This window comes from Hirundo rustica, chromosome 14 (assembly GCF_015227805.2).
Source record: "Hirundo rustica isolate bHirRus1 chromosome 14, bHirRus1.pri.v3, whole genome shotgun sequence".
NCBI classification, from domain to species: Eukaryota; Metazoa; Chordata; class Aves; order Passeriformes; family Hirundinidae; genus Hirundo; species Hirundo rustica.
Window position 1 is genome coordinate 4679326 of NC_053463.1, and position 27017 is coordinate 4706342.

At 45.3% G+C, this 27017-nt stretch overlaps 2 protein-coding genes across 3 annotated transcripts; both read left to right on the forward strand.

Annotated features, from left to right (window-relative positions):
• Window positions 1-721: 721 nt before the first annotated feature.
• MED7 (mediator complex subunit 7) lies at window positions 722-2618 on the forward strand. Of its 2 annotated transcripts, none has more exons than XM_040078315.2 (2): window positions 722-770; window positions 1649-2618. In XM_040078315.2, exon 2 carries the CDS (start codon window positions 1667-1669, stop codon window positions 2357-2359), a length of 693 nt encoding a protein of 230 aa, XP_039934249.1. In that variant the 5' UTR covers window positions 722-770; window positions 1649-1666; the 3' UTR covers window positions 2360-2618. The 2 variants fall into 2 exon arrangements, with proteins under 2 accessions (XP_039934249.1, XP_039934250.1); XM_040078316.1 differs by lacking the exon at window positions 722-770 and adding an exon at window positions 785-905.
• A 1294-nt stretch (window positions 2619-3912) lies between these two features.
• On the forward strand, window positions 3913-25023 carry LOC120759357 (uncharacterized). Its single transcript, XM_058422519.1, has 16 exons — window positions 3913-4168; window positions 5619-5963; window positions 6523-6573; window positions 8518-8597; window positions 8858-8914; window positions 9346-9460; window positions 9714-9753; window positions 10137-10229; window positions 14437-14627; window positions 17679-18023; window positions 19148-19528; window positions 20179-20259; window positions 22384-22451; window positions 23039-23120; window positions 23584-23614; window positions 24425-25023. The coding sequence occupies exons 1-16, from the start codon at window positions 4120-4122 to the stop codon at window positions 24495-24497; spliced, it is 2082 nt and encodes a 693-aa protein (XP_058278502.1). The 5' UTR covers window positions 3913-4119; the 3' UTR covers window positions 24498-25023.
• Window positions 25024-27017: the final 1994 nt, after the last annotated feature.

The following is a 27017-nucleotide window of genomic DNA, read 5'->3' on the forward strand; positions in this document are numbered from 1 at the left end:
GCCCAGCTCGGTGAAAATCTTAAATCCACGATGTTAACTTCAATTCCTACAAGAAAACTGAAAAAAGCAACAGAGCCTAGACGTTCGTCAGTTACGGTCAAATTTAGTGTATTCTGCCGCAGGAAGGCTGCAAACACTTCCCAGGGGTACTTCAGAGGTCTTTTCCAATCTATTTGATTCCGTGATTTCTGTGATTCTGTGATTTCTGTGATTCTGTCTCCCAGCACCGGGGCTGTCCCAGCGCAGGGGGCACCGCCGGGAGAAGCCAGGCGAGTCCCCGCCGCCCGGGTAGGTCCTGCCGCCTCAGCAGCGGCTTGTGGCCAGGGAGGCCCGCACCCTGAGGGGCCATCGAATCCTGAGGGGCCACAGAATTCTGTGGGGCACAGAACGCCGAGGGGCCACTGAACTCTGAGGGACCACAGAACCCTGAGGGGTCACAGAACGCTCAGAGGCCACAAAGCCCTGAAGGGTCACAGAACCCTGAGGGCTCACAGAGCCCTGAGAAGTCACAGAACGCTGAGGGGCCCCAGCGGCCGCAGGACAGGACAGCCCCTCAGACGCCGTGCCCCGCCCCGCCATGCCGAGAGCCACGCCCTGCGCTTGGCCCCGCCCTCGAGGGAGCTGAGTGGAGCAGGGCCTGACTGCTCTGCACGACAGCCAATCAAAGCGCGGTACCGGGAGGCCGAGAGCCAATGGGAAGCGAGGGGCGGGACGGCCGGGCGGAAGCGGCGGCGGAGGCGCCGAAGGAGCGCGGCGGGTGGAGCGGGCAGGTGAGGGCGGGAGGGCCGGGAAGGCCTTTGAGGGGCCGTGGTTCCGGCTCTTGTCTCTTCAGCACTGGCTCGGCGAGCCCTACTGCGGGGTTTGGGCCTCCTCAGAACCCGGCCCGAAGCACGGCAGGGCGGCGGGTGTGGGCCCTGCCCGGTTTCTCTCGTGGGGCGCGGGTGAAGAGGGGAGGCCGCACGAGGAGCGGTCACTTGCTCTGGTCACCCTGGAGAAGGGCAGACTGAGAGGGGATCTCAGCGCGGGCTGCAGCTTCCCCCCGAGGGGCAGCGCCGATCTGTGCCCTCTGTGACCAGTGACAGGGCCCGAGAGAACGGCTGGAGCTGTGCAGGAGGGATTCAGTAGATATTAGGAAAAGGTTCTTCCTCCAAAAGGCACTCGGGCACTGAACAGGTTCCCCAGGCTCTCTTTGGTCACAGCCTCAAGCTAAAGAGTTTAAGAAGCCTTTGGGACATGCTCTCAGGGACAGGGAGGGGATTGTTGGGGTGTCCTGTGCAGGGCCTGGAGATGATCCTTGTGTATCTCTTCCAGCTCGGGATATTCTGTGATTCTGGGGGGGTTTTCCCAGCAGGTCCCATCTAGGGAAGGGGATCAGCCCTCTCCCTCTGGCTGCCCAGTTTACAGGCTGGTTTTTCATATTAAGGGAGATGAGTGTTCTGTGTGCTTCTTGTGCAGTTAATCTTGCTATAAGTAAACCTTAGTGAAAAGGTGACATGAATTTGCCAGGAGTTTCCTGTATTCTGCAAACCGATTTATCTCTTCTGGCTCATTTTCTCACAGCCACCTCCCATATTTTGGCTTTGTTTATGTTTATATTATAACCTTGTGGCACAAATTGTTAACATTTGTTTCTTGGGTCATTCCCTAGGAATACCATCTGACAGAAATGGGTGAACCTCAGCAAGTGAGTGCGCTTCCTCCGCCTCCGATGCAATATATCAAGGAATATACTGATGAAAATATCCGTAAAGGCCTGGCTCCAAAGCCACCTCCACCTGTGAAGGACAGCTACATGATGTTTGGGAATCAGTTCCAGTGCGATGATCTGATCATTCGGCCCCTGGAGAGCCAGGGTATTGAACGGCTGCATCCTATGCAGTTTGATCACAAGAAGGAGTTAAGAAAGCTTAACATGTCTATCCTGGTCAACTTTCTGGACCTCTTGGACATCTTGATAAGGAGTCCAGGGAGTATAAAGCGAGAGGAGAAGCTGGAAGACTTGAAACTGCTTTTTGTCCACGTGCATCACCTTATAAATGAGTATCGGCCTCACCAAGCCAGGGAGACGCTGAGGGTCATGATGGAGGTGCAGAAACGCCAGCGCCTGGAGACGGCTGAGCGCTTCCAGAAACACCTGGAGCGAGTCGTGGAGATGATCCACAACTGCCTGGCTTCCCTGCCTGATGATCTGCCCCATGCAGAGGGGGGACTGAGAGTGAACGTGGAGCCCATGGACACCGACGATGGCAGCAACTGCGCAGGACAGAGCGAAAAGCAGAGGGAGCGTTCTGGTGGCAAGAGAGATCAGGTTTTGGACAAAGATGCAGCAATGTGCAGCATCATTGATGAAATGACATGAAGCAAACACCTGGTTTTGTTAATGCACTACAGTGAGAGACAGAAGGGGTTCTGAGGATACACGTTGTATTTTGTTTTGCTGTTGTACAAGCAGACAAAGCATTTGTTGTGCATCTGTTGGCGGTCGTGACTGGGCAGATGAAAATGTCTAATGTTTTGTGACCTGTGGTTTTTTTTGATAGAAATTAAAAAGTCTAATTTTTGTTAAATGTGTCATGTGAGGTGGTAGGCACAGATTAAAGTTGGCTTTTCCTGTTGTATTTTCATTTGTCACTTCCTGCTTGTTTCGGGTATGCCATTCTTTAATTCTATATGCTCTCAGCCCAGAAGAAAACATTCCTACAGAAATGGTGTTCGTTTCTTACACAAACAACACGCAGGAACTTGGAAAACAGACACACAGAAACTCAAATGGCATCAAGGCATTCCTTACGCTCTGTGTTTGAGGGGAAATCTAAAGCAAGTGAGTTAACTTGTCCTGTAGCTCTCACATCCTTTTATTGTGTGACCAGAATGGCTTTCCTGGGATCCTGGCAGAGCCAGCCTGCCATGTCCATTTTTGCAGAGCAGTTTCAGGATCCTGCTGGTAATTATCAGAATTGTTCCTCTAGCAGCTCTCTGCAGTTTCCTGTTTCCTCAGAAACCGCAGGAGCTGAGAAGCAGCCTTTTCTTATGGAGTTCTGCTTCCAGCTGCTGGATGCAAAAATCACCATTCCTCTTTCTATCACTTTATTAATCCCTTGGTTTTCCTGATTTTCACTTAAAAAACCTGTCAGTTTGGTGCTTCTGTCCTCCTATAAGGTCGTCATGCAAGGCAAGGTTCCACTTCTAGCGTCTTGCACTTATTCATAAATAACTCCTTAGTACTTAATTTCACCTGTATAAAACACTGTGAAGTAGTTTAGCTGCTTCAGCAAAGAACATTTCTTGGCCCTTGATCACAGATGCAGTTCTAGCCCGAACAATATAAAAAGACAGGATATCCTTGAGGAGAGTGTAGTGATACAGGGACAGAGGCCAGGGAACAGCATTTCTCAAAAGCTGAATTTCAGCATTTTGTCAGGGAACTTTTTCAAATCTCCTCTCTATTTTGGATGTTTTATGTTGTATTGCAAAAACCCAGATGCAAATGGAACTTTTAAATATGAAAAAAGACCGGCACTCCATTAGGCTCAACTGTGTAACAGCTTTCCAAAACTACCAAATTATTGCTGCCAGAGAGAATTTGCCAGAAGATGCTCTGAGTTGCTTCTAAGTATTAGAACCAGAAACTTATGATAAAAACTTGAACACTTCATCCTACAAATCTGTTACTTGACCAACCCCTTTCCACTTACCACAGTCTGCTACATATTATGTAATCTTTTATCCAAACGCTGTCTGCTGTGACAAAAGCAGGTGTAGGAAAGCAGTCTGAGGCAGTGAATTGCTCATTGTCGTGTCAGCTCAGTGCTGCTGTCAAGTTTCACTTACAGTCATTGAAAAACGAGAAGCAGATTTGTGTGGTGCTGTGCAGTGTTGTCACCCCTCACTCAGAGCCCTGCCAGCACGAGCTCGGTGCTCTCGTAGCCTGCCCCAGCAGCGCTTGGCTGTGCTGCAGGACACGGCCCAGCCTCGGGCAAAACAACCCAGAGCGGACTGAGAGGTGCCCGCAGCTGTGTCAGGAGAGGATGTGCTAAGAAGGAAACACACAAGTTCACAAAGAAGAGAATTTTTCTTGAAAAGGGCAAAAGGGAGCATTGTTTGTCACCTTCAGCTGGAATGTTGTCTTACATCTGCCTGAACTGGGTTCTCCTGGTGCTGTTCACAGGTAAGTGAGGGGGCAGAAACAGCTGGATGGAGGTGGCTGGAGGTAACATGCAGCAGGGTAGCAAAGAGAAATTTTACCTTGCAGCAGGAAGGGTGGCCACATCACAGAAGCTGCAGTTCTCCCTGTTAAAATAGAACTTCAACTTCATCACAGTGGCTCAACAGAGTCCTAATGGCCTTATCTCCTTTGGAAAACAGAGACATGCTGAGGGCATGGTGGCTTTAAAGATGCTGCTTCTTGGCCTGGCTGCTTGTCTAATTAGTGGGCTTTTTTAGATAGTGATGATTTGAGCAGAGAACTTTGAATTGTTTTAGAGAAGAGGTAAAATAAGGACATTCTGCTTTGGCAGGCTTTGTGAAGATGAATGCTTCAGAGAAAAAATCAACTGTGGCTTCTGGTGTTTTTTAGCCCTATGAAATATTATTGTGGCAAATTGTTAATGTCTCCTTTTTTTTTTTTTTTATCCTGAGGGAGCAATCCTAGATTGTTAAGGGCAACAGCAATGAAAACAACAGGTTGCAAAGTGGTACTAATAAAGACAGACAGACAGACATTAAAAACTTGGTGGTAAGATAAATTCAATAGAAAGAAAAGGGATATTACAGATATTTCTTCTAGTTCTTTATAAAGCCTTTTATGATGACTTTTGTCTTCAGCTTCCTTTTCATATTAAATAAGTTGGTTTCAGAGACTTGTTTCTAGTGCGTTATTGTGGCAAAATCTCTGCATGCAAATTTATTTTTAAATATAATAGGTTAGGAAAATATCTGAACTGGACTGGGCAAACAGCTTTTTCGCTGTTATGAATGGGCTATTGGGTGTTAGGGCTCACTGCCCTGACCTGAGTAGTGACACAGCCTCCTGGAAATGTGACAAGTTTATGGGGAAGCAAACAATTTAGAAACTGTGTAAGACTAAGAACAGAGAATAAGGTAGTGGAAAAAAAACCAAAGAGAGTATATATAAGATTCCTCAGAAAACCCCGGAAAAAAATGTTCTGATAAGAATGGGCAAAACCTGCCTTAAGGCAAGAGAAAAGGAAATTAATTCAGCAGTGATCATTCTGATGAAACCTGCAGTCTAGTTCATTGAAAGGAGTGCACAGTGATTTTGAGGAAAGTCAGTATTTCCCCATGTGTGTGGCTTGGGTTAAATGTACACAGAGGAAAAATTAAGAGCCAAGAGACTGCACCTGGCTACAGAGAAACCACAGAGTCTCTTTACCTCATTGCCTACCAGCAGAGGCTGCAGAAAATGTTTCCTCTGAACGTGTCCCTGGCCTGACCACTATCCCGTTGCACCAGTCCTGCCAGGGCACGTCTATTTGTGCAAAATCTGATCCAGCAAAGCCTGGTGTTCTTTGAGAGCTGGGAGGTTTCAGGACATGCGAGATGCACGAGAAGCTTCCACTTGCCCCGTGCTCAATAACTGTTTGTCTTTTTGTCCACAGGCTGCACAGTCTCGGAATTGGTTGTGATAGGAGAGGTTGGTCAGGATGTCACTGTGCCCTGCCGCTACAGTGTCCGGAGCAGGGATAGCGTCACATCCATGTGCTGGGGTCGGGACAGGTGCCCCAACTCAAAGTGTTCCCGGCCCATTATCTGGACAGATGGCTGGAGGGTGACAGAGCAGCACAGCAGCAGGTACCAGCTGAAAGGGGACCTGCAGAAGGGGGACGTGTCCCTGACGATCGTGAATGCCAGGGAAACAGACTCAGGGATCTATTGCTGCCGTGTGGAGATCCCAGGGTGGTTCAACGATCAGCTGGTTAATCACAAGGTTGTGGTAAAGAAAGGTGAGTGCAGAGGAGTGCTCTTGTGAGTACCGTGGTGGTGGATCTGCCCCTGGGTCTGGACTTCAAAGCTTGTGGTGGAAATGATTTCTGCAATCATCCATAAGACTGATCTTGAGGACCTTGCACATCTGCTGTTAGTGCTACCTCAATTTAGTCACCTTTGGCAATGTTTTTATCCTTCTGCAGTCACTGAAATTAAAAAAGGACACAATGCTGTCATGAAGTCTTAGAGACACTGAAGAATTTAAAAGAAAGGGCACTGTAAAGTATTCATCCAAAGCTTTACTGCTGCACCTTTTTCATTGAAAGCTGTGTTTGGTTTTCCCTGCTTGATTCTAGATTAAAGCCCAAGGATGCAAAATTGGTATAGAGAAGATTTTTATCTGTTCTTCCTTTGATTTTTAGTTTCTCCCTTGCTTGTGATACTATATAGAACAACTGGCTGACAAGTGTGCTTTGCTAGCAAATTTTTATTATGGAAACACTGTCTCTTTCTCACTACACAAATGCCCAATAAGGTTAACTATGTGTTGATTTTGTTTTATTTTTTTAACATCAGCAAGGATCTCTACTGCAAGTCCTCACACTTACACCTCTGAACAGACCTCAGGTAACTTTTATCCGAGTGTTAATAGCATATACAAGCCATAATGCAAATGGGAATTCTTAGGAAGGGAAAAAAAAATATCAATAATTAAAATATCTTGGCTAAAATTTATTAAACATTACTGAAGATCAGAACTAGGATTTAAATTCTGCTTGATATTATACAGAGTCCAACAGAAGAAACATGTATCTTTGGGAGGAAGCTGCTTCCAGGTGTGATGCTTAAGTAGAAGTTTTAGTGGTGCTGCAAGATTTGCTGTTATTTGACTGTTGTTTTGGTTTGTTGGGTTTTTTTGTGGTATACAATCTCACATCATCTTCTAGAAGTGCATCCCATGAATGGTAAAGCACAGCTTTTAGGAGCTGAGTGTACTCACTATTTAAGCAGAACTGTTTTATTGGAGTAGCTCAAAAGAGCATTGAATTAAGGCTCCTGCCTCCCGTAGCAGTTAGCAGCAGATGATTAAGGAGGATGGTAGAAAAATGGCATTAATTTTGTGATTTAGTGCCAAATTATTCTTCCACCCTGGTGTAAGGTGTGTCCCAGAGGCTGCCCATGGCCTCTGTGCACATTTAATAACATGAGGTCCCTCACTGCAGGGGAACAGGCAGTGCTCAGCTCTTCTTCACTTGTTTTCTACATTCCCCTCACCAAAGGATAAACTTCTATCATGAACCCACTCAGCTGCATCTTTTCCAATCTGAAAAAGACAACTTTAATTTCCACTACACAAGGGAAACCTCATGGTGTAGCTAATGGCTTATTCCCTGGATTCTTAAAAAAAAAAAAAAAGAATCAGGGATGCCATTTGTATTTCTCCCTCTATCTTGGATGATTCCAGCTAAGCAACTCCAAATTAGTGTTACAACAGTTGCATTTCCTTTTTGGAAGAAGAAGTGAAAACTTTCTCAGACAGTTTCTATTCTAGTTGCAGATAACATTGGTTCCAATCTTAGAACCCAGGGGTTTTCTTATCCCTGTGACCTCTTCCTTAGCTGATGGTGGAACAGTGTTTGAAGTTCTCAGTGTACAAAGTAGTGTGTGCATGTTCACACTGGGGGAGATTGAAAAGGGCATGTGGCCATGTGCCTCTGATTTACAAATACTCTAGAATCTCCAACAGAAGCTGATGACCCTGTCCTCTTCAAAATAAAGCTTCTGGGAGAAGGGGAACAGTTTAAAACATAAAAGCAGCCAGCTGGGGTTGGCACAGAGGGGACAGGAGATTTTGAGTTCAGGAGGATTTTATGTCATCTGACAATACACGGAGAAGCTGAGACTGATGACAGAGGAGACAGAAATTGGTAGCTTTTGATTTTAAATCTTGCAAACAGTTGTGCTCTGGGAAATTACCTCAAAATGTGCTGCAGGTCCTTATGCAAATATATCACATTTTGTTCAGTCTGTTTACTGTAGAGCTGCCTGGATCTTTAAAATTATCACACGCTTTCTGCGACTCTGCATCATGTGCTCCTTCAAGGCCCTGAGCTATTCTTCATCAGTTTTCTACTGATAACCTAAGTTTTCTTTATGCATCATTTTTTGCTTCAAGGCCAGGTTGGACCAGGCATTGAGAAAGGTGGTCTAGTGGAAGGGGATTGCAATGATATGGGCTTTAAGACCCCTTTTAACCCAATCTGTTTAATGATCCTATGGCCACTGCTTCTTGGCTCCATAACTGACTGGTAACTCTTTCCCAGTGTTGAGATAACAGCAGGAGCCAAGTATTTCTAAGAAGGAGTTCAAAGCTCCAAAAATGACAAGCAGAAATTTCAATATTCAGCGTTTTGTGCTGCCCTCTGAAGGCACCAACCTCTTACGATATGCAGAGCCCAGACTGCTGATGCACACAGAAGTTCAGGGCCCCAAGTCAGCAGTACAAATTCTTCTCTGTCAAGGCAGACCAGTTCTCTGTGCAAGTGATGTGTTTTTCTTGCCTTTGCTCAGCTCCTGGCAGCACCAGTGAATCCTCCTCTACTTTCACGAGGACCTGGCCGTCAGTTTCTGCTTCAGAAGCTCCTCCAACTGTAAGCATCAACCTTGCTGTAGCACACCTAGACAGAGGGGATGGACTTGGGAGGTTACTGGGTCATCCCTACAGGTCACTTCCACTCCTTTTGTCTGATTGCAACAGAATATTGTTTTGTAGTCTGCGTGTTTAGTGGTTATAAAGAGTGCTCATGTGCTCATTATTAGAGAGGGGAGGAAAAAAACCCCTGCTTAGCATGCATAAAGTACTTCCTTTTAGAGGAGGAAGAGCTTTAGCAAGATCTGTGTTTCCTTCCAGGCCTCTGCTCCCTGCTCAGGCCCCTCAGACTGCTTGGATGAGGCAGCAAACCTGCAGGTATGGCAGGACGTGGGCAGGAGTGGGGCTTGGGCCACCTGAGAGCACAGGGGTGTCCTGCACCCCGTGTGCAGTGAGGGTCAAACAGGCAGCTCGGTGTGTCCTGCTGAGTCCTGCACCACAGGTGGGGGGTGTGACATCAAGAGACACCTTACTCATTGAAAAAAAAATCACCAAATATTATTAAACCTGAATAAATGGGATTTGTCATAACTTCAGGTCTTCTGCAAATCTCAAAGACTGCGTTCAACAGCACAGTTCACGCAATTGTTGCAGAGATTCTGCTGGAAACTGGGCCTGTGTCTCAAATCAGGCTTTTGGTCTCAGGTGTACCTTTCCTGCAGAGTTGCAAAACACAGAGAAGGCCTTTGGGTATTGCAGGGGCTTCTTGCTGTCAGTTCCACTAATGCTCCTTGGCTTGTGTTTGACAGAACACATCTGTGTCCCTTCCCAGCCAGCAGCACCCAGAACATGGGCTGTACGTTGGGATTGGCTCATGTGCAGCTCTTCTGCTCATCCTCATTTTGGCTCTGTTCCTCACTAAACGTGAGTACTTTTCATAGGAATCCTCAAGGATGCCACATCTCCCACTTCAGGGCAGGGGGCTGAGAGCCCTGGAAGCTCCTGTCCTGTGGCTGCTCACAATGGGAATTTCCTATCCTGAAAACATTTGAAGTTCCCTTATTTAATTTCTTACTCTTGAATTTATCTTTGAACCCGCTACCTTACTTCTAATGGTTTAAACAAAATTATTTGGTTTAATCTTGTTTTCTTTATTTTCATTCTGGATGGTCCTTAGAATATTTTTACAACACCAAGAAGATGGGTGGGTTTGCAGGGTGAGTATTCTGTTCCTGCTTTTGCTAATAGGACAAATGAGGTTGCAGAAAAGAAATGTCGGTGTGCTGACCATTCCACCATGTACTTTGGCTTTCTTTTTTAACCTCAAGTTAATAGAAAATATTTTTAAAAGAAACTAATAATTCTTGCTACTTTTTGTTACCTAATAAGCAAAAACAAGTGTCACTGTCAGTTCATAGCATTAGGGAGCTTGCTAACCTCAGGTGTGCATTGTCTCGTAAGTGGAAAGATGATTCATTATCAGTCATGATCACATGTTTAAGCATATTTTGCATTTTCTAGTGATCTGGTTGATCTGTTCCTCTGTGGTTTTATTGTCTGTTTTTGGTTAAACACCATGTTTTTTTACTCTTTTGTGCAGCTTTGTTACATTTCGGAGGCCACAAGGTGTGGGGAGCCATAGTGTCCTGGAAGATGAGAATCATGCAGAGGAAAATGTTTATATCATGCAATAAGGGCTGGATGCATGGCTGCCTTCGTTATTGCTGGGACGTTAAAGAGTTTGCAAAATGTTGGCTGCTCCCTCTGCTCAGCAGCTGAACGTGACTGCACTACTGAAGCATTATTCACATCCTAATAAAAAAACAAATAAAAGCTACACTTTTAATTAAAATCTTTATCAGCCCGTTCCAGAGACAGAAACCAAAACTGGCATTGGTGGAACTTTCCACTTCCTAAAGAAAGTTATGATTATATTTATTATCTGTTTCAAATTCTCGCTTCCTTGTTGGGGAGAAAAAAAAAAAAAAAGTGGCAGAAGGGCACCGTTGTGTTCACTCTGGATTCTATCTGCCACCTTCCACAGAGTCTGTGCCATCAGAGGCCAGAGGCAATCTCAGAGCTGTGTGACAAAGATGTCACATGGACAATCTTGGCAGTATTAGTAATTTAATATGCACTTGGTTGTATTTCCATTGAAATCTGGTTCTAATAACAGCTCAGTAATGCAACAGACCGATGCCTGTACACCTGGAAGTAAATCTGGAGGAGCTATGGTTGCTCACCCCTGAGGGGATGTCCTTGAAGCTACAGCATCAGTATGTCAATGGACAGAACAGTCATAGCCTGTGTGCAGAGAATTATGACTAAGTGTGAGGGTTTTTTCGGCAAAGTACGTCACTATTTTTCTGTGGCTTTCTCCTTCATCACATCTTTACCCTGAGAAGCCCTTGGGGTGGAAGGTCTCACTTCTGAATCTCTAAAAAATCTGAACAACCTTCCCCCCTGCCTTTGTAAAGTTAATGAAATCAATTCCTTAGCTTGCAGAGAAATCATGGACATTGCACAAAATATTGGCTGGAAGTTGCCCTTACCTTCACACGTCTCTAGATAGCAAACAACTCTTAATTCCTAAGAGTGTTGAACGTGTTTGAAGGATTTTACCTCATAAATGGGAAATATCTGTGAGAGAGCACCTTTCCTCTATTGTTCCTCAGTCAGTGATGTACCTCAGCTTTTATTCTCTGCAAAACGAAATTCTGGTTTACTTTAAATAATTAAATAAATGGAGTCAGTCCTGTGAGTATGAATTGTTGAGCAAGAGTCACAACACACCCAAATCATCTTTAAGTGGAAGAGTAATTGTCCCCAATTGTTTCTAAGAACACATTTTAAACAGAGGTTGGGGAAAGAGCAGAAAAACAGCAGAAGAGACACCAACTCCTACCAAATATTGGTCAAATCATTTTGCCCTGAAGCTCATCCTAAGCAGCAGTGTGGAATTACCCAACACAGACACTGCTGCCGCAGGAAAAAACTCACAGATGCACCACAAACTCTCTACCAGTGAGTTAATTTTAAACTCCAAAGTGATTTAAACAACGCAATGAGGCATAAAGGCACAGTAATAAAATCAGTAGGTGTTTATGTTTGCAGCCAAGACACTTGAGGCACTGATCTTTAGGGGGGAGCTGGGGTTAGTGGAGGAATTGCCCCTGCTTGTCCCAGCTGGTGGATGGGAGGGCTTGGGCTGGCTGGAGAGGGCACTGCTTTCCCCAGGGCTCACACAGGGTCTGCCTCAGGTGAGGTCTTGCAGATGAGTGTTTTTGCACAGACTCACAAAGGAGGAAAAGGTCCCTCCTGCTGAGGAAAGAAGAAATGGGAAGCAAATCCTGACAGGTAACCCTGAGGTGCTTTGTATTTTCACTCGTGCTCTGTGTTCTCCTGGGCTGTCTGTTGCAGCAGGCTGAGAACTGAAGGTGAATTCATGGCTGACTGAAGAGTGGGAGCACAGATATTGGGTGATCTCTGATCCCAGGGCCAGGAAACTGATGGACAAAACCAGCTCTGCCATTTTCTGTCTTCACATCATGTGTAGCTTTGTGTAAGAAGGTACTGAAACCAGAAAGGACCTGCTTGTGTCAGACTGTATTTTTGCATTTGGCTATTAATAACAATTACTGACTAACCCCAGATCTCTGCCCCTGCTGCTTTCCTTCTGCCTGGCTGAGCATGTTGCTGCTGCAGGCTCCAGCCCATGACTGGAGCTGGAGGAAGTCTGATCTGGTCTCTGAACTGGCTCTCAGGAAACATCTTCAGCAATTTCTGCTTTCCGCAATTTTATGTAATCAGTCTCTGCTGGGGTCAGAGTTGGACCTGTGAGATCTCCAAAATCATCTGATTTCAACTGTTCATCCTCTTATGGAGCATCCTTAAGACTCCTAATCATGAATAATGCTTGTCCGTAAGGATTTTTAAAATTAATATTACAGACTAATTCAGACTAATTCTTGCATCAGCAAGTTTTTCATGTAAAATGAAGTTCTAGAGTATCTGATAACCAAAATCTTTCTGCTCTGCAACTGCTTGGTAAACAGACTTTGCAAAGGTTTTGTGGAGCAAGAACTTTTCCTTGGGCATGCAGTGTAATACACATCCACAAAGAAGCTCCCTGGGCTTTTTCACTACCTGCACTTGTGTCAGTGGATCTTGGAGCAGGCATTTCAAAATGAGCCTTAGAGGTAAGCAAGTGGCACTTGGAACCCATCCAGCCATCAGATTGTCTGGCAGCACGCTGAGCTGATGAGGCTGATGAGCTGAAAACTCTCTTTTTTGAGACACCTCTGCCTTTTCTGCCTGCAAGAAGCCACTAGATAGCAGCACAGAGGCAGAAAGTGAGCCGTGTGTTTGTGGTTCTTCCCAGCACACTTGGATTTTGGATGGCCTTTTTCAATGCACTCTGCTGCTGTTTTGCCCAACCTCGCTACAAAAACAAAGCAGATAGGATGCTGTGTTCATCCTGTGCCTTTCCTGGTTGCCTGTGACATACTGTCCAGTCCTGTCTGGATGAGCTTCATGGAAATTTGTAGCTGAATAATGACCCAAGTTTGTGCCCCAGGTGAGATTCAGCTGCTCCCTGCGCTGGCATCAGCTGAGCATCAGCTCACAGCCACTGCTGGGTGGGGAGTGATGGGAGGAACGATGATCATTGCAGGGAAAAAGTCTCCAGGATATTGGATGTCTCATGTCTCATTATTTCTGTTCACAGAGTGGCTGAAACTGTGCCATTGTGTGAACTGTACCTGCTAGAATATAGCAAATTGGACATTTTACTCATTGTCTTTACTGCTAAGATTTTATTTGCTTTTTTCAGTGCTAGCAAGTGGAAGGGTGATATTTTCATGGGCTTGACTATCATGATAAGCCCAAAATCTCATTACTAAAAGTGTAATGCCTGGTTAAAAGCCCATCATTTTATCATTTGAACTTGAAATTGCACTCCACTTTGCACTGTGCTACATTTATTTGCACAGAATTTTGTCTATCTGCAATTCTTCATTCCTGACCTTACTGCCCTGAATTACTTTTGCTTTATTACTCAGCTCTTCCAGAGAAGAACTTCCAGAGAGCTTATTTGTCAATTGGTCAGAAAGAAATAGAACAGTCAGAAGGAGTGAAATGTATTTCTTGAAGATGATGTTGCATTTCTTTAGGAAGGATGTGGTTTTGGCAACAAAACATTTGCAACAACTTCCTCCGAGGCTGTCTTTGCAAACAGAAAATGCGAAGCCGGGGAAAGAGAGGGGTCTCCAAGCAGAAGGCATGGGAAATGAGGGGTTAAGCAAAAGTAACTGAAGACAAAGCCCGAGGAGAGACTACACCAAATATTTAGGAGTGTAAAAACACAGAATTTTTTCTTTCCACTCATGACCCTGGAACAGAACTGGGCCTTAAGAGTTCCAGGGAATGGCAAAGCAAATAGAATATTGAAATTTCTGGTGATAGTACCATGCTGAGTGTCTTGGAAGAGGAAAGGTGAAAGGGACAGCCTGTTCCAGGGTTTACTGCCCTCTCACTAAATACTCCCCAATGTCCAGTGCAAACCCCTCTGGTGAGCTGGGAATCATCCCTGTGTGTCCTGGCAGGAGCTGCCAGGGAGAAGAGATCAGCACTTCCCTGTCCACGTCCCCTCCTCAGGAGCCTGCAGAGAGCTCTGAGCTCCTCTCACCCCCTTTTCTCCACTCCTGGAGTCCTCAGCTGCTCCTCACAGCACGTTCATTCCAGCCTCTCCCACCTGCTCAGTTGGCCTCATCTGGGCACATTCAAATACCTGAATGTCCTTAAATTTTATGGCCCAGAGGTGGACACAGAGCTCCAAGTGGGGCTGCACCAGCACTGAACACAACAGGAGATCCCCTCTTTGGCCAGTTCCTATCCGGAAGTGATGGACAGAAACACTTGCAGCGTGTAAAATCTGGAAATGGAGAAATGAGACTTCAGTGGGACTCACTCAGCACCTCTGGAAAGGATAAGATCTGGTTTTCTCTGCTTCCACTCGCTGCCCTGGTGTCTCCGTCAGCCAGAATGTCCCATTTTGTGCTGTTTCACTGGATGGTGATACAGATCTTTATAGGTGAGTCTTCACCTGCTTTTGGTGTGTTTGCTCAGGAAACTTTTTTTTTTTTTTTTTTTTTTTTTTTTTTCTTTTCCCCAAATGAAACCCAGCAACACTTGTTTTGTGAAAGCAAAACAGTGAAAAAGATCATAATTGTATATAGAACTCAAAAAAATTTCTTAGTTTATTGAGTTAATACTGCTTAAGTTTTGTGGTTTTTTCACTTTTAAAAATGTGTGCAGTTTCCTGTGTGTTAGTTCCCATGTTCTCTTCCCTTGCAGAGCTCCTGAAGGATGAGAATGGCTTTTTGTTACCTGCTCTTTAGCTCTGCTCTGTGCTGAGGATGTGTTGTCTTCAGGTTCAGTAACCAGTTAAATGCTTCTTTTCTCTTTATCAGTCATATCCTCTGCAATCTCAGCAGTAAAGAAGCTTCAGTAAGGAAAAAAAAAAGGATTGATAGGGCAAAGATTTCAAATATCTTCTTCAAAGTAGGAAAATTATTCCAGAAATAGATCAAGGGGGGAAAAAAAAAAATCTTATCAAACATTGTCTTGGCTGAAGAATGAATGTTTTTGTCTCTCCAGTGACCAGTTTGTGGGAGAGAAGACAAGCACAAGAGAAACTATTGGAATTACTGCTAAGTGCCAACTGCCCCTGAGGGTGGGTTTGAGGGAGACTGTACACAAATATGAGTATAGCTGTATGATCTGACCACTTATGAATACCCCTTTTCTATTTTGGATGGGATATTAGACATCTGGAGTCCATTTCTCTCTCACTGGTGAAGGTCTTAGAGTGGCAAACCTCCCAGACTTCAGTGGGAACACCCAGGTAGAGCCTTGGGTTAAATCTGGATGCCTGTAATGTCAGTGCCATGAAGGAGGGCAGGATTCCCCTCACAGTAAGAGCAGGATCTCAGGAAGCTCTTCATTTCAAAGACAGGTTAATTCCCTCCTCTTTACTACTTCCTTTGGAAAACGAGTCTGTCGAAGAGGCTGCAGCTGAGAATTAAGTTATTTATTCCTTGCAGAGGCTCATGCTGCTGAATCCAGGTTGCTGCAGTATTGAAGCTCTCCTCGCCAGCCTGCAGTGCAGGCAGATGTTGGCAACATCAGCTTCACAGAAATTGAAAGAGGATTTGAAACTGCAAAACCTGTAACTTTCTAGCAGGAGTACTAGAGGGAAACTGCACTGAAGACACTCTGATGCCTTGTGTCTTTCCTCTTCTTCTTTTAAATTATTTACTTATTTATTTACTAAGTTCGGGGCTCTGCTTCTTTCAAAGAGAAGAGTAGGCAAATATTCATTTGTTAAAGGGCTGCTTAACAAGGCTGCTTTTGTGCTGTGCAGGACTGGGCTGAAATAGCAGAAGATGAGCCCATTTCTCCTCAAGAAGCAGTGAATTCTGAATTCTAGTGACAGTTTTAGCTGGTTTTGCACATATCTTCGTTGGACTGCCTTGAAAAAATGTGTTAACCTGCTCATGACTAACCCCTTACTCCCACAGAAATGCTTTCAAGGTCGACTGCACGTCTTGTCCTGCCTTCACAGAGAGAGGCTCTTTTCTCTGTTCTGCTGTTTCAAGGCAAATGAACCTTCCCTTTCCAGGGGCCAAAGCCACCACCTCACAAAGCCTTATCCTGTACTCAGGAATTCAGTTTCTGGCAAATCCTGCCTTCATTTCACTGCAGAAGCTCCTGTCCTTCAGGCTGTATTGCCTGTTGTTTTGTCTGCCTCTATTCTTTCAGCATTTGGAGCTGTGGAAACCTGAATGGGTCAGCTTCTCTTGCCAGTGGGATAAGCAATAAAGGATCTGAAATGTCATCCCAATAACAAGTCATGAGGCAGCCTGCCACAGATTAAAGCCTCACCTAGGGAATAGTCCATTAAAGAGAAAACAAAAGAGACATGGACACAGTTGGAAGCATCTGTTTGCTCTCTGGGAGTCGTGCCAAAAAGGAAAGGCATTCACACAGCTGGCAAAATAGAAATGTTTGGCAAACCAGGGCCAAAGCTGGTGATAATAGCAGCAGCAGCAAAGCCTCTTTGGGGTGAGCAAGGTGGCCATGAGACGTCAGATCCACAGGGTTGGAGCACAGGTCTGGTTGCTCCCCAGGTCCCTCAGTTCCTGCTCCACGGTGTGAAAATGATAACGTGGGGACAAAAGAAAGGTAGGAGGACTGACACAGACCAGGTGAATGTGAGCTGGGAAAGATTTGTTCCTGTCTGGGAAGCTTTTTTTATAGTGACTTTTGTGAAGAAGAAATCTCTTTCAAGGCAATCTGGGAACGTCATAAACAGTTAAGAGGGAATAATATATAGCAATATTCCGACCAGATGCCAAGATTGGCATTGGCTGTAAATACCACCTAAAGCTGGTCACTAAGAGTAAGAGGACAAGGAAAGTGTGTACGTGCTCTTTTTAACATCAGTTTGACACCAGCAAGCAAAGCTTCTGTGCAGACGCAGTTCCACAAGGTAAGTGGGATCAGTTGGCAGGGCTTGCTCAGTGCAGTTTCTGAGAACAGGTTCCTACAGACAGATCCCTCTGCTCTGCCAGCTTAATTAGACCCTAATTTCACACATGGATAGGTATTTTGGACCCTGCTTTTGAGACTGTCAGTGAAAGGCGACTGTGACAGCCTTTCCTTTTCAAAGGAGGTGATGGTGGGCTGAGAAAAGCAAATGCCTTTCACAACAGGGTTCTGAACAACTTTCAGACAGCCCCCTAGGAGAGGAGATGGGACGGGAGCACGGTTTTCTAAATTCCATTTGCAGAGGTCCCGCCTGTGCCTGGGCTGTCAGCGACAGACCCCAGCTTTGCTCACCACATGTCTGGTGTATTTTGTGAGCCTCCCTCCAGCAGCTGACCAGGACCAGAGCAAGGAGCAAAGCCTGAGAGCTCCTTGCTGAGCTCCTGGCGCCTCGAGGCACGAGCTACCACAGGCGCCAGGAGAAGTCTTGGGGCCCAGCAGCCTCGGCCTGCCTGCAGGCAGGAGTGTTTATTCACACGTTGTTCCTTCGCTGTGCTGTGCAGGCAGAGTCACCTCTCCTCGTTCTCCCTGACAGCACACGCGGTGTCCGAAGCCGTTGTTAGAGGAACAGTGGGACAGCCCGTGACGATGCCCTGCTCCTACCGCGTGACGCGGCGCAGGGACGTCGCCGACATGTGCTGGGGCAGAGGCCCCTGCCCAAATTCCAAGTGCAGCAACAAAGTTCTGCACACCACCGGCAGCAAGGTGACGTTCAGGGCGTCTCAGAGGTACAACCTGCACGGCTCCGTGTCCTTTGGGGACGTGTCCCTGACGATCGCGGCGGCCAAGGCGGAGGATGCAGGGCTCTACTGCTGCCGTGTGGAGATCCCCGGCCCCTTCAACGACATCAAGAGGAACATACGGCTGGAGCTGGTCAGAGGTGGGTCTGGGGACCTTGGGGACACAGCCAGAAACCACTCCTTGGATGGTCAAAAATTGGGGTCTTTGTGCGCTCTTTTGGTTCGTTTTGGCCAAAGGTGTTTTTCCCAAATTACATCTTCTTCGAGGGAGGTCTACAACCAGTTGCCAATTTGAGTCACGTTCAATGTGCAGTTTAGATTTAAAAAAAACCCTAATTTTGCCCCTTTTTTTAGCTTTCAAATGAATATTTCACTTCTCGTTGTGTAGTTATGCTTGACTTTTTAAAAGATGATGGAACTAAAAGGATTTATTTTAAAGAACCCTTGGAATGAAATCCAAGTTTTTCATTTGAGGCTCACCCCAACACTGAAAAGACTTTTGTTTCATTCATGTCATAAGGAGACACATTAGGATGACCCTCCCTTAAGGGTTCTTCCTTCCCCTTAAGGGTGGGTCCTCAACACCCACATATTTGGAAATTTTGTCTCAGAGTTTTGAAGGGCTTCTTCCCTTTCCTATTATTTTTCTGAACTGCAGCATAAAACGAGGTCTTACACAGAAAAAAATAAAAGAGATGATATCCACCCTCCACAAAGCAGAAAGACAATTTTTTTCTGGGTTTTACAGGGCGCAATTTTTGTACCCAGCAAATTTGTTTGTTTTAAGAAATGCATGAGAGAGGGTGAAAAATGCTGCAATTACTTGTCTGCCCCTGAGGCTGAGGGCAGCAGTCCATGAAAAAAAAAACAAACAGTTGCAAAGAGTAGCGAGAAGATTGTAGGTGAAAAACCGAGCTGTTTTATTTGTGGTATTTTTATGAGGACATTGAAAAGCTAAATAACAAAGTTGTCAAGCTTGGGGGTTTTACCACACAAGGTTCTGGCCCTTCCATTTCTACAAGAGGGTCAAGGAGGGGGTGTTTGAGACTGGTTAAAGAAAAGCAAATCTATAAATCTGTGAATTTCTCTGAATGGTCAAGATTTCAGCCAATTAAAATAGCTTTCAAAATAGTAACTCTCCCACCTTCATTTTCAGTATTTTAGTAGCCAGATAATTTTTATTCATTTCTGCACTGGCTTCCCTCGGGGTTGGCTGTGAATGCGCTGACCTGGCTTTTCTCTTGGCTGTGTTTTTTCCATGCAGCTCCTCCAGTGACCACCACCACAACCACCACCACAACCACCACCACCACCACCACCACCACCACCACCACGAAAAAAGCTCCTGTTTTCTCTGAACATTTTACAGAAACTTTTGCTCCTCAAGCAACCTCTGATCTCCAGCCAACAGCAGTCCTGCTGACAACCAGCACCCTTCCACCAGAAACCACAGCCCCCGAGTCTCCAGCAGTAACCACAGGGGAGATCCCTGCTCCCCCAGCAACTGATGTGACAGAAAATTATATTTTTCCTGTAACCATGGTGGAAACGAGTGCTGTCCCAGATTTCCCAACTACTTCCCAAGCAGCTTATGTGACCACTGAAGATGTCATTTTCTGCTCCACGCTCCCTGGAAGTACAGAGGGTAACCAGCACCAATCTTTTCCTTTTTCTGTGTAGCAGAGATGTCTGTGTTAGCCTGGCTGGCATCAGGGAGACTCTCCAAATACTTCTATTTATATCTGGGAAGTTCTTTCTGAGATGCCTATGGGTGTGTTTCAGGGGGTTTAGGCAAACACAGGCCAGAGGTTGTAGATGATGCTAAAGTGGGGTGAACAGCCAAGGCAGCACAGGGTCAAGCTTCCCGCAGAGGAGCTTTAACATGGAGAAATAATGTGGCAGAAACCTCATGAAGTAAAACAAAAATAAATGCGAAACCCAGCACCTGAGGTGGAGTAAGGGAGATTCACTTACCTGTGCACTCATTTTTTTCTTGATTTAGGAAAGACAGTTGAAATTCCCTGGTGAGAAGTTTGGTTTAAAGTATGTCCTGCTTGAGAAATAGTGAGAATTCAGAACATGTTTAAAATGGAGTATTTACATTCTCATCTCATATGAAGGCTGCTGCTGCTATTAGTGATCAGAGTGACCTGTTATCAAACCATTTATAGGTTACTACTTTATGCACATTACTGACTTCATTTCCACAGAGTGATGTCTGCACAAATTTGAAAGCCGTGTGGAGGCCCTTCTAATTAATGATCTTTATAAGAATTACTTTTTATTTTGTTGCAGTGACTACTGAATTCCCAGGTACATTTCCAGCTGCAGAGGAAACCACCACCCCTGTCATGATGGAGGAGATGTCAGTCATGGGTGAGTAGGATAACATTACAAGGTCAGAAGTTGCTTGCTCAGAGATATTAAAAATTTGGCGTAAACAAAACTGTTGAGTGTTCTTAAGAGTGCACCAAACACTTTACTGATAATTATTCATTGCAGCTGGCAGTATCCGGGGTCCACACAGAAATTGTTTGAAATCAGAATGTGGCAACAGTTGGGAAAAACATGTTTTTATACTTCCAAAGGAAGTTGATTTTGAATAACTCATGAGTGTCAGGTATCTTGAGTCTGAAAGAAGTCAAAAACCAAAATTTTCAACATCACTGAATTCTCAGATATCTGATTTGTCATCACTATGTTCATTGAGATTTCCATTTTAAATCTTTCCCAAGTGTTGTGCCCTCAGCAGAGAACTTAATGCTAAAATTCAAGGATGACGTGTTGTGTTTGGCCTCTCAGTTCCAGTAAGAGCCAAGAATCTCTTAATTTTTAAACTCAGAGTACATTGATTTTTGCAGGTCCTCTGACAGACCGAAAGACTTAGAGCAGAGTGTTCCTTAACGCCCCTGGAGAGGGCTCACAGAAGAGACTAAACTGGTCTCCTGAACATCTGCCGGGGTTTCTCACTCCAGCCTCACTTGACACTCTTCTGGGGTGATGGATAAGGCCTGCATTTTGTAAATAAGAAGTTTACAAAGGGTCTTAGCTCCAGGATTCTTGGGACAACTTGAGTTGTGGCAGTGAGCTGGAAAGAGCCACCACAAAAGCAGATGTACCCTGTCGGTGTGAGTCACTCCCACCCGTGCAAAACCGTGTGTCAAACTGTCACAAGGTGTGAAAATGCTGCAGCACAACTGGCTGCTCTCTGGTGAGAGCCACAAGCCAAGTCCTGTTCTTGACTCTGTCCCTTTCGTTCTGTGAAATAATGCACTAAATGCACCCAGCTCAGGCTTGCTGTAAGGTGGGGGAAGGCTGATCTGTTGCTGGACATCGTATTGGTGTTAGAACAGCAGGAGAGAAACCCAGGGTTAAGAGCCCTCCACGTGCAGTAAGAGTTTTTGGCAGATAGGTTGGGATCCCTGGGGTGGATGGCTCCTGCTGACCAGGCTCTGATTTAAAATCTCTTCTCCCTTCACTTGCTTTCCCCCAGCTACAACCCTGCCAGCACCAGCCATACTACGGACCCCAAAAATATCCTTGCTCTTTCAAGTATCAAAGTGAGCAGAAATAGTTGGTTCCATCAGCCGTGCTGCACACGTTGTCATAAAATTTAATTTGACTTGTTGGATCTGCATTGTCACTGTTACATCTGCATTTCTTGTGGATTTGGGGTAGCTCTGAAGTACAGATCTCTGAGGGAATGAAGTGTCATAAAACAGATGTATGACAAAATGCAGGGTTCACATATCCCCGGGATTTTCAGTACTTCTTAGGGTTTTATTACCTGTATTTGTTTAGCTGTAGTGCTTATTAGTCATAATCTCTTTTCTACTCCTGTGCAAATTTCTACTTACACTGGCATGAGCTACCTGTGTCCTGTCCATGTCTCTGACAAAATACAAACACATGGGATGTGGAGACACATCAACACAGCTCTCACAGGGGGCTGGTCAGAGCTGAGATGTTTGGGACAGATTAGGCTATTCATGGGATAACATACTCTGAAAAGTTAAAAAAAAAAAAAATAGCATTAAATTAATTTTTTTCTAATGGGATTATATATTAGAGAGATGCTATTTACAAGAATACATAGTGATGGGAGAAGGGAGAATGGCTTCAAACTGACTGAAGGTTGGTTAATTTAGATATCAGGAAAAAATTCTTCCCTGTGAGGACAGTGAGGCCTCGCTAAGGTTGTCCAGAGCAGCTGTGGCTGCCCCATCCCTGGAAGTGTCCAAGGACAGGTTGGATGGGACTTGGAGCAACCTGAGGTAGTGAAGGTGTCCCTGGGTTTTCCTCCTTATTGATGAAATCTAAGGGTTCCCACGGCTTCCTCAGCTACCATTTGTGGTGGAAACTGATCCTTCTCTTTTGGTTTTGCAAGGGTCTCATTCCCTGAGAGTTCATTGCTCCTTGGCTGAAGCAGTGACAGCCACTGCAGCCCTCAATCCTCCAGGCGACTGTACCAGTAATAATTTCAATCTCTTCCATTTTCAGAGGTTTCAGCAAATTCAGATGGAAATGCTGGGAAACATGAAGATAGAGGAGATAAAGTGAAACCTCCTGTAAGTTTCAAGAGTGTTTGAGTAGAAATCAGGACAGCAGTGATTTTCAGTGTATTCATACTGCAGGGACAGCTTTTGCAAACAGTGGCTTGAACTTTTATTTAATAGCTCGGGAACCACCTGCTCCCCTTTTCAGTGGATAGAACCAAAGCCTGAGCATTCCATCTGACTTGGACACTTCAGAAAAAAACTGATCCCCGGGCATCCCTGTGAGACAGGGGAGGTAACATCCTTGAGGTGTGACCAGGCTAAAGGCAAGTTGGGAGGGTGTTACACCTCCCCCTGTCTCTAAGAGAAGGACGAGGGTGACTGAGCTCCTACTTCCACTTTGGACACCTTATTGAGAAGCCCATGTTAAATGGGATTAATCTGGTTTCAGTATTTCAGAATAAGTTTTATTAAGTACTGAAGAGGTAAATCATGTTTATCATGATCAGCTCAGTGCGTCTCCTCAACACTTTGTGTTGAGAGCAACATTGCAAACTGTAGCCCAGTGCCCCGAGCACCAGTGCAGCCCCTCCTGTGCAAATAGCTCTGAAGGAACCATGCTCCCAAAGCCTTTTCAGTTTCTCTCTTCTCCCTTCCAGTTTCCCAGCTCTGCCATTCTCATTGCCTGTGTCATAGCAGGGTCCATCCTTTTCATCCTGACGATCTCCCTGGTCTGGAAACGTAAGTATCCTTACTCTGAATGATTCTAATGCTGGCCTGATGCACGTGTCCTCCTGAGTCCGTGGCTGCTCTGGGAGCTCTGCCATGGGCCTGGTGCCAGTGCTGTGCTCATTTTGTGGGGGATGCTGTCCTTACTCCAGGACTGTGGCACCATCAGGAGGGCAGGGAGGATGAGTTGTTGGGGATGCAGCAGGAGGCAGCCCGTGCAAGGAAGTTGTTCCCTCACCTGTTGCAGCATTGGCTCATCCTTTTGTCTCTCTATGCTCTATGTGGCCCCAGAGTTTCCTGGAAATGCTCCCAAAAGACACTGGCATAACTGAAATCAGGACAGGAACATTTCTTCCCTGCCTAGCCCACAGAAATTTTGCAGCTTGCTGTCATTGCTTCTGAGCTGGTTTGACAGATACATTAGAAATATGGATTTCATTTTGCCATCGTAACATTAATATTGTTTTGCTTCCAGGTAAACACACAAAGAAGTTTATAACAAAAAGGTAATCCATTTTGTAATTTCCTATTAAAAGTTCCAGTGTAATTTTTCTTAGAGACAGGAAGGCATTGGCCACTGATTGTAATGGGTGCACTATTGGCTTGTGGTGCTGATTACCACAGTTGTATTAGGAGGAAACTTCAGGTAACTTCACTCCAGAAATTCAATAATTGCTCCTGGATGCTCCCTCCATGTAGGAATGAACAGAAACCCAGAGCAATGGAGAAATGAGGTAACTGTTACTTCAGTGTAGTGACTACAGCTTAAGGAAGTGCTTCATCTGCTTTTATTTTTGGTTGAGTACCAGGACATGATACCTTGTGCAAATGTAATTGATAAGTTCATATCTTCTGGCTTATCTTGGGGGAAAAAAAAAAAAAAAAAAAAAAAGAAAAAAAAAAAAAAAGAAAAAAGAAGAAGAAAAAAAAAAAATATCTGTGGACAAACCACGGGGGAGTCCACTGAAGTATCACCCCTTTTTCCAAAGACCATTAATTTTTCAGTGGTAGCTGGTCCTTCACTGCTTGCTCTACCTGGGAGACAGGGACCGGGGAGAGACTTTTCTGAATCCCATGGTGGTTACAGCTGCCATTACAGGGTTTAAACAGTCCTCTCCTATCCATGTGAACAATGCAAGCCAGGTAAATACCTCCCTGGTGTAAAAAGTAGGGGTTACCTCATTGCAGTCATTGGACTCAGAAGCTTCAGGTTTCCATTTCCATGGGAATTTGCTGATTTTACAAATAAAAAAGAATGCTCTGAAGCAGCAATGTCCTTTTGCCCCATCCATAGTGATCTGTGCTTCTCACTGCAGTGCTGGACCACCAGAAGAGACTGACAAAGTTTTCAGTGGTGCTGAAGGAGAAAACAACATTTTTTCCCTGTGAGGAGTTCCTACATCATCTGCAGATGCCATGGGAAATGAAAAGGGCCTGTTCCATGCTGCACTGAGATGCTTGGGAGCCTTCAAAATATCAGTGGGTATAAAACAAAGGCCAGAGCTTCAAGTATGAAAATTTAAAATCTTTGTGCAAATTTTCCCATATCACCCTTAAAACTCATTGCATAAAGAAGCTTATTTGAGAAGGGGCTTTATGCATAATTCATGGATGCCTCTGGCATCTGCCTTCCTACTAACATCATGTTGCACAATTGAATTTGTTCTTCTCCATTTTTACTAATGCCCTTCCTTGAATACAAGTTGTACTATGAGGAACAGAAGAGATCACATGGAAGGCTGCCTATCTTCAAATTGCCATGAAGAAAGAAAAAGAATCATAAAATACAGTTTTTAATGCTTTTATGTAATCAACAGAAAAATTAAGCAACAAGAATGCCGTGAGTTTAAATCAAAAATTCAGATTACTTAAGGGGTATCACTGCTGCCTGTGATTCAGCATGTTTGAATAAACCTTGGAGAATATGTTAATAAACTTTGTAATTTGTCGCTGGCAATTGGATTTTTTATGCCGCTTCCTAAGGCATTCCAACAGGAGTTGGTTATTTCCCAGGTGTGGAAATGACTGGTGTGCTGTCTCAGCTCTCCAAAGAAATACTGCAGCGTTTCCAGAGGTGGGAAAATGCCCAGAAGACCAACCTGGAAGGAAATTCCTCTACCCTGCCCCCACAAACCCCCGTAACACTCATTTCTAAATTCGTTGAGGAAGAGGCGTTGTCCATGGAGGCTGGGGGATCACTGATGGGATAGGCTGCAGAGCTTTTGTGTAATTCCCTGGGGTCCTCACCCGCTCTGCTGCAGTGACTTTGGGAGAAGATCCCAGTCCATGGCAGGGTTTGTTCTCTCCACTGCCCGGAGCTCAGCAGTGCCAGCCACGGCACCTCTGGGCAGCGACAGCCCGCAGAGCTGGGGGAACAGCGCTGCATCAGGAGCCAGCACAGTCTGGCAGCTCTGGATTTCCCAAACTCTGGTGGTGCTCAGGGCTGTGGTGAGGCTGTTGAACTCTCCAGCCTCCTCTCACAGCCGTGGGTTGGGGCAGGCAGGGCAGGTTCCCCTTGGGGCTCCCTCTCGGTCTCACCCATGTTCAGAGCCCAGCAGCCCGGTGTGGTGGAGCTGTGGGAGGCACAGGAGAGCCCCCAGACAGAGGATGTGACCTGTGGGCTCCCAGGCTGGGGTTGATCAGCTGAGACCTCTGTGTGTCCCACACCCATGACTGTGGCTGTCACCACCCCAACACAGAGCACAGGGACCTGCATCTGCCACTTCTAGGCATGAATCCCACACAAACCTGTCAGCAGTAAAAATAACAAGCAAAAAAGAAAATCCCAAACAGTGTTGGTGTGCTCCTTTGAAAACCCCAAACTTTTCTTTTTGCCCTTTTTTTTTTTTCCCCCCCACCCAATTAAACCTGCTAATTAATTCAACTATATCTCCATTGCAACCTCCAATTGGCAGAGTTGGGCCAATCCTAATTAGCTCTTCGCTAATGACTTCTTTACAGCAGAGATGGCATCTCACTTGGGAAGGTTCTAGCACATTTGCTGTGGTGCTGGCTGGACTTAAAAGCCCTGGTTTTGAGGAGTTGCACAAGGGGAGGAGAGATGGGAGCCAACAAAGTGAGTTTGATCTGATCAGCCATGTGGAAATGCAGCCCTGAGAAGCTGCAGGGAAGCTGTAAGTGTAACTTATGCCACTGAGCATTCTTATTTATCTTTTTATTCAGCCCAATTATTGAGGCAGAGCCTTGGGTTTAGAATGGCAATTGGAAGCAAGGATTTGGGGAGGGTTACCTTGAAATGAAAATTCATTGAAGTTATTTGTGAGGACTCGGGCTGTCAGGATGTTCAGGGAAAGGTTAAAGGGAGCCTTTTAAATGTAGCTGGAGGATTCTGCTTTCCAAAAGCAACAGAAGCCCCAGGATGAAGTCTCCGGGTCTAGTGGAGAAAAGCTGGATGAAAGCAGCAAGTGTGTAGAAAGAAAAGGCTGTCAGGGAGGATGTCATTGGCATCTGGAAATGTTGGCTTTTATTTTTAAGAATTTTACCTTGGAAGGCAAAAAAAAAACCCAAAAAACCCCCACTTGAGTAATGATAAAGCACTGTAGCCAAAAAAACTCTCTGATAACAGATTAAAGCAATACACAGGGCAAAGGAGCAAAGCCATTTGCTTTAAAACCACCCTGCATTTCCCCAAAACTCCAATCCCTCCATCCTGGCCTCCCACCACCTCTCAAACTGCCACATACCATGAGCTGAATTCACCCAGGTCTGAGGCATCTCCCCAGCACTTGGAGCTGCTGGAGTTATCTCAGCATTTATGGACGTGCACAGGGAGCCTGTGGCAGAGCAAAGCAGGTTTTAATTTGTTTAGAGTCCATGTCAAGCTAAGTGTTGTTATATCTGGAGAGTCCGGCTCAGCTCTGCGGAGCAAGGTGGTTAATTAATGAAGGA

Bases quoted from the DNA above. Each gene is read 5' to 3' on its own strand.
- MED7 (XM_040078315.2), top strand. From the start codon at position 1,667: ATGGGTGAACCTCAGCAAGTGAGTGCGCTTCCTCCGCCTCCGATGCAA.
- LOC120759357 (XM_058422519.1), top strand. From the start codon at position 4,120: ATGTTGTCTTACATCTGCCTGAACTGGGTTCTCCTGGTGCTGTTCACA. The intron at 8,598-8,857 runs GTAAGCATCAAC...GTTTCCTTCCAG, and splicing joins CTTCAGAAGCTCCTCCAACT to GCCTCTGCTCCCTGCTCAGG. The intron at 20,260-22,383 runs GTGAGTAGGATA...TTCCATTTTCAG, and splicing joins GGAGGAGATGTCAGTCATGG to AGGTTTCAGCAAATTCAGAT.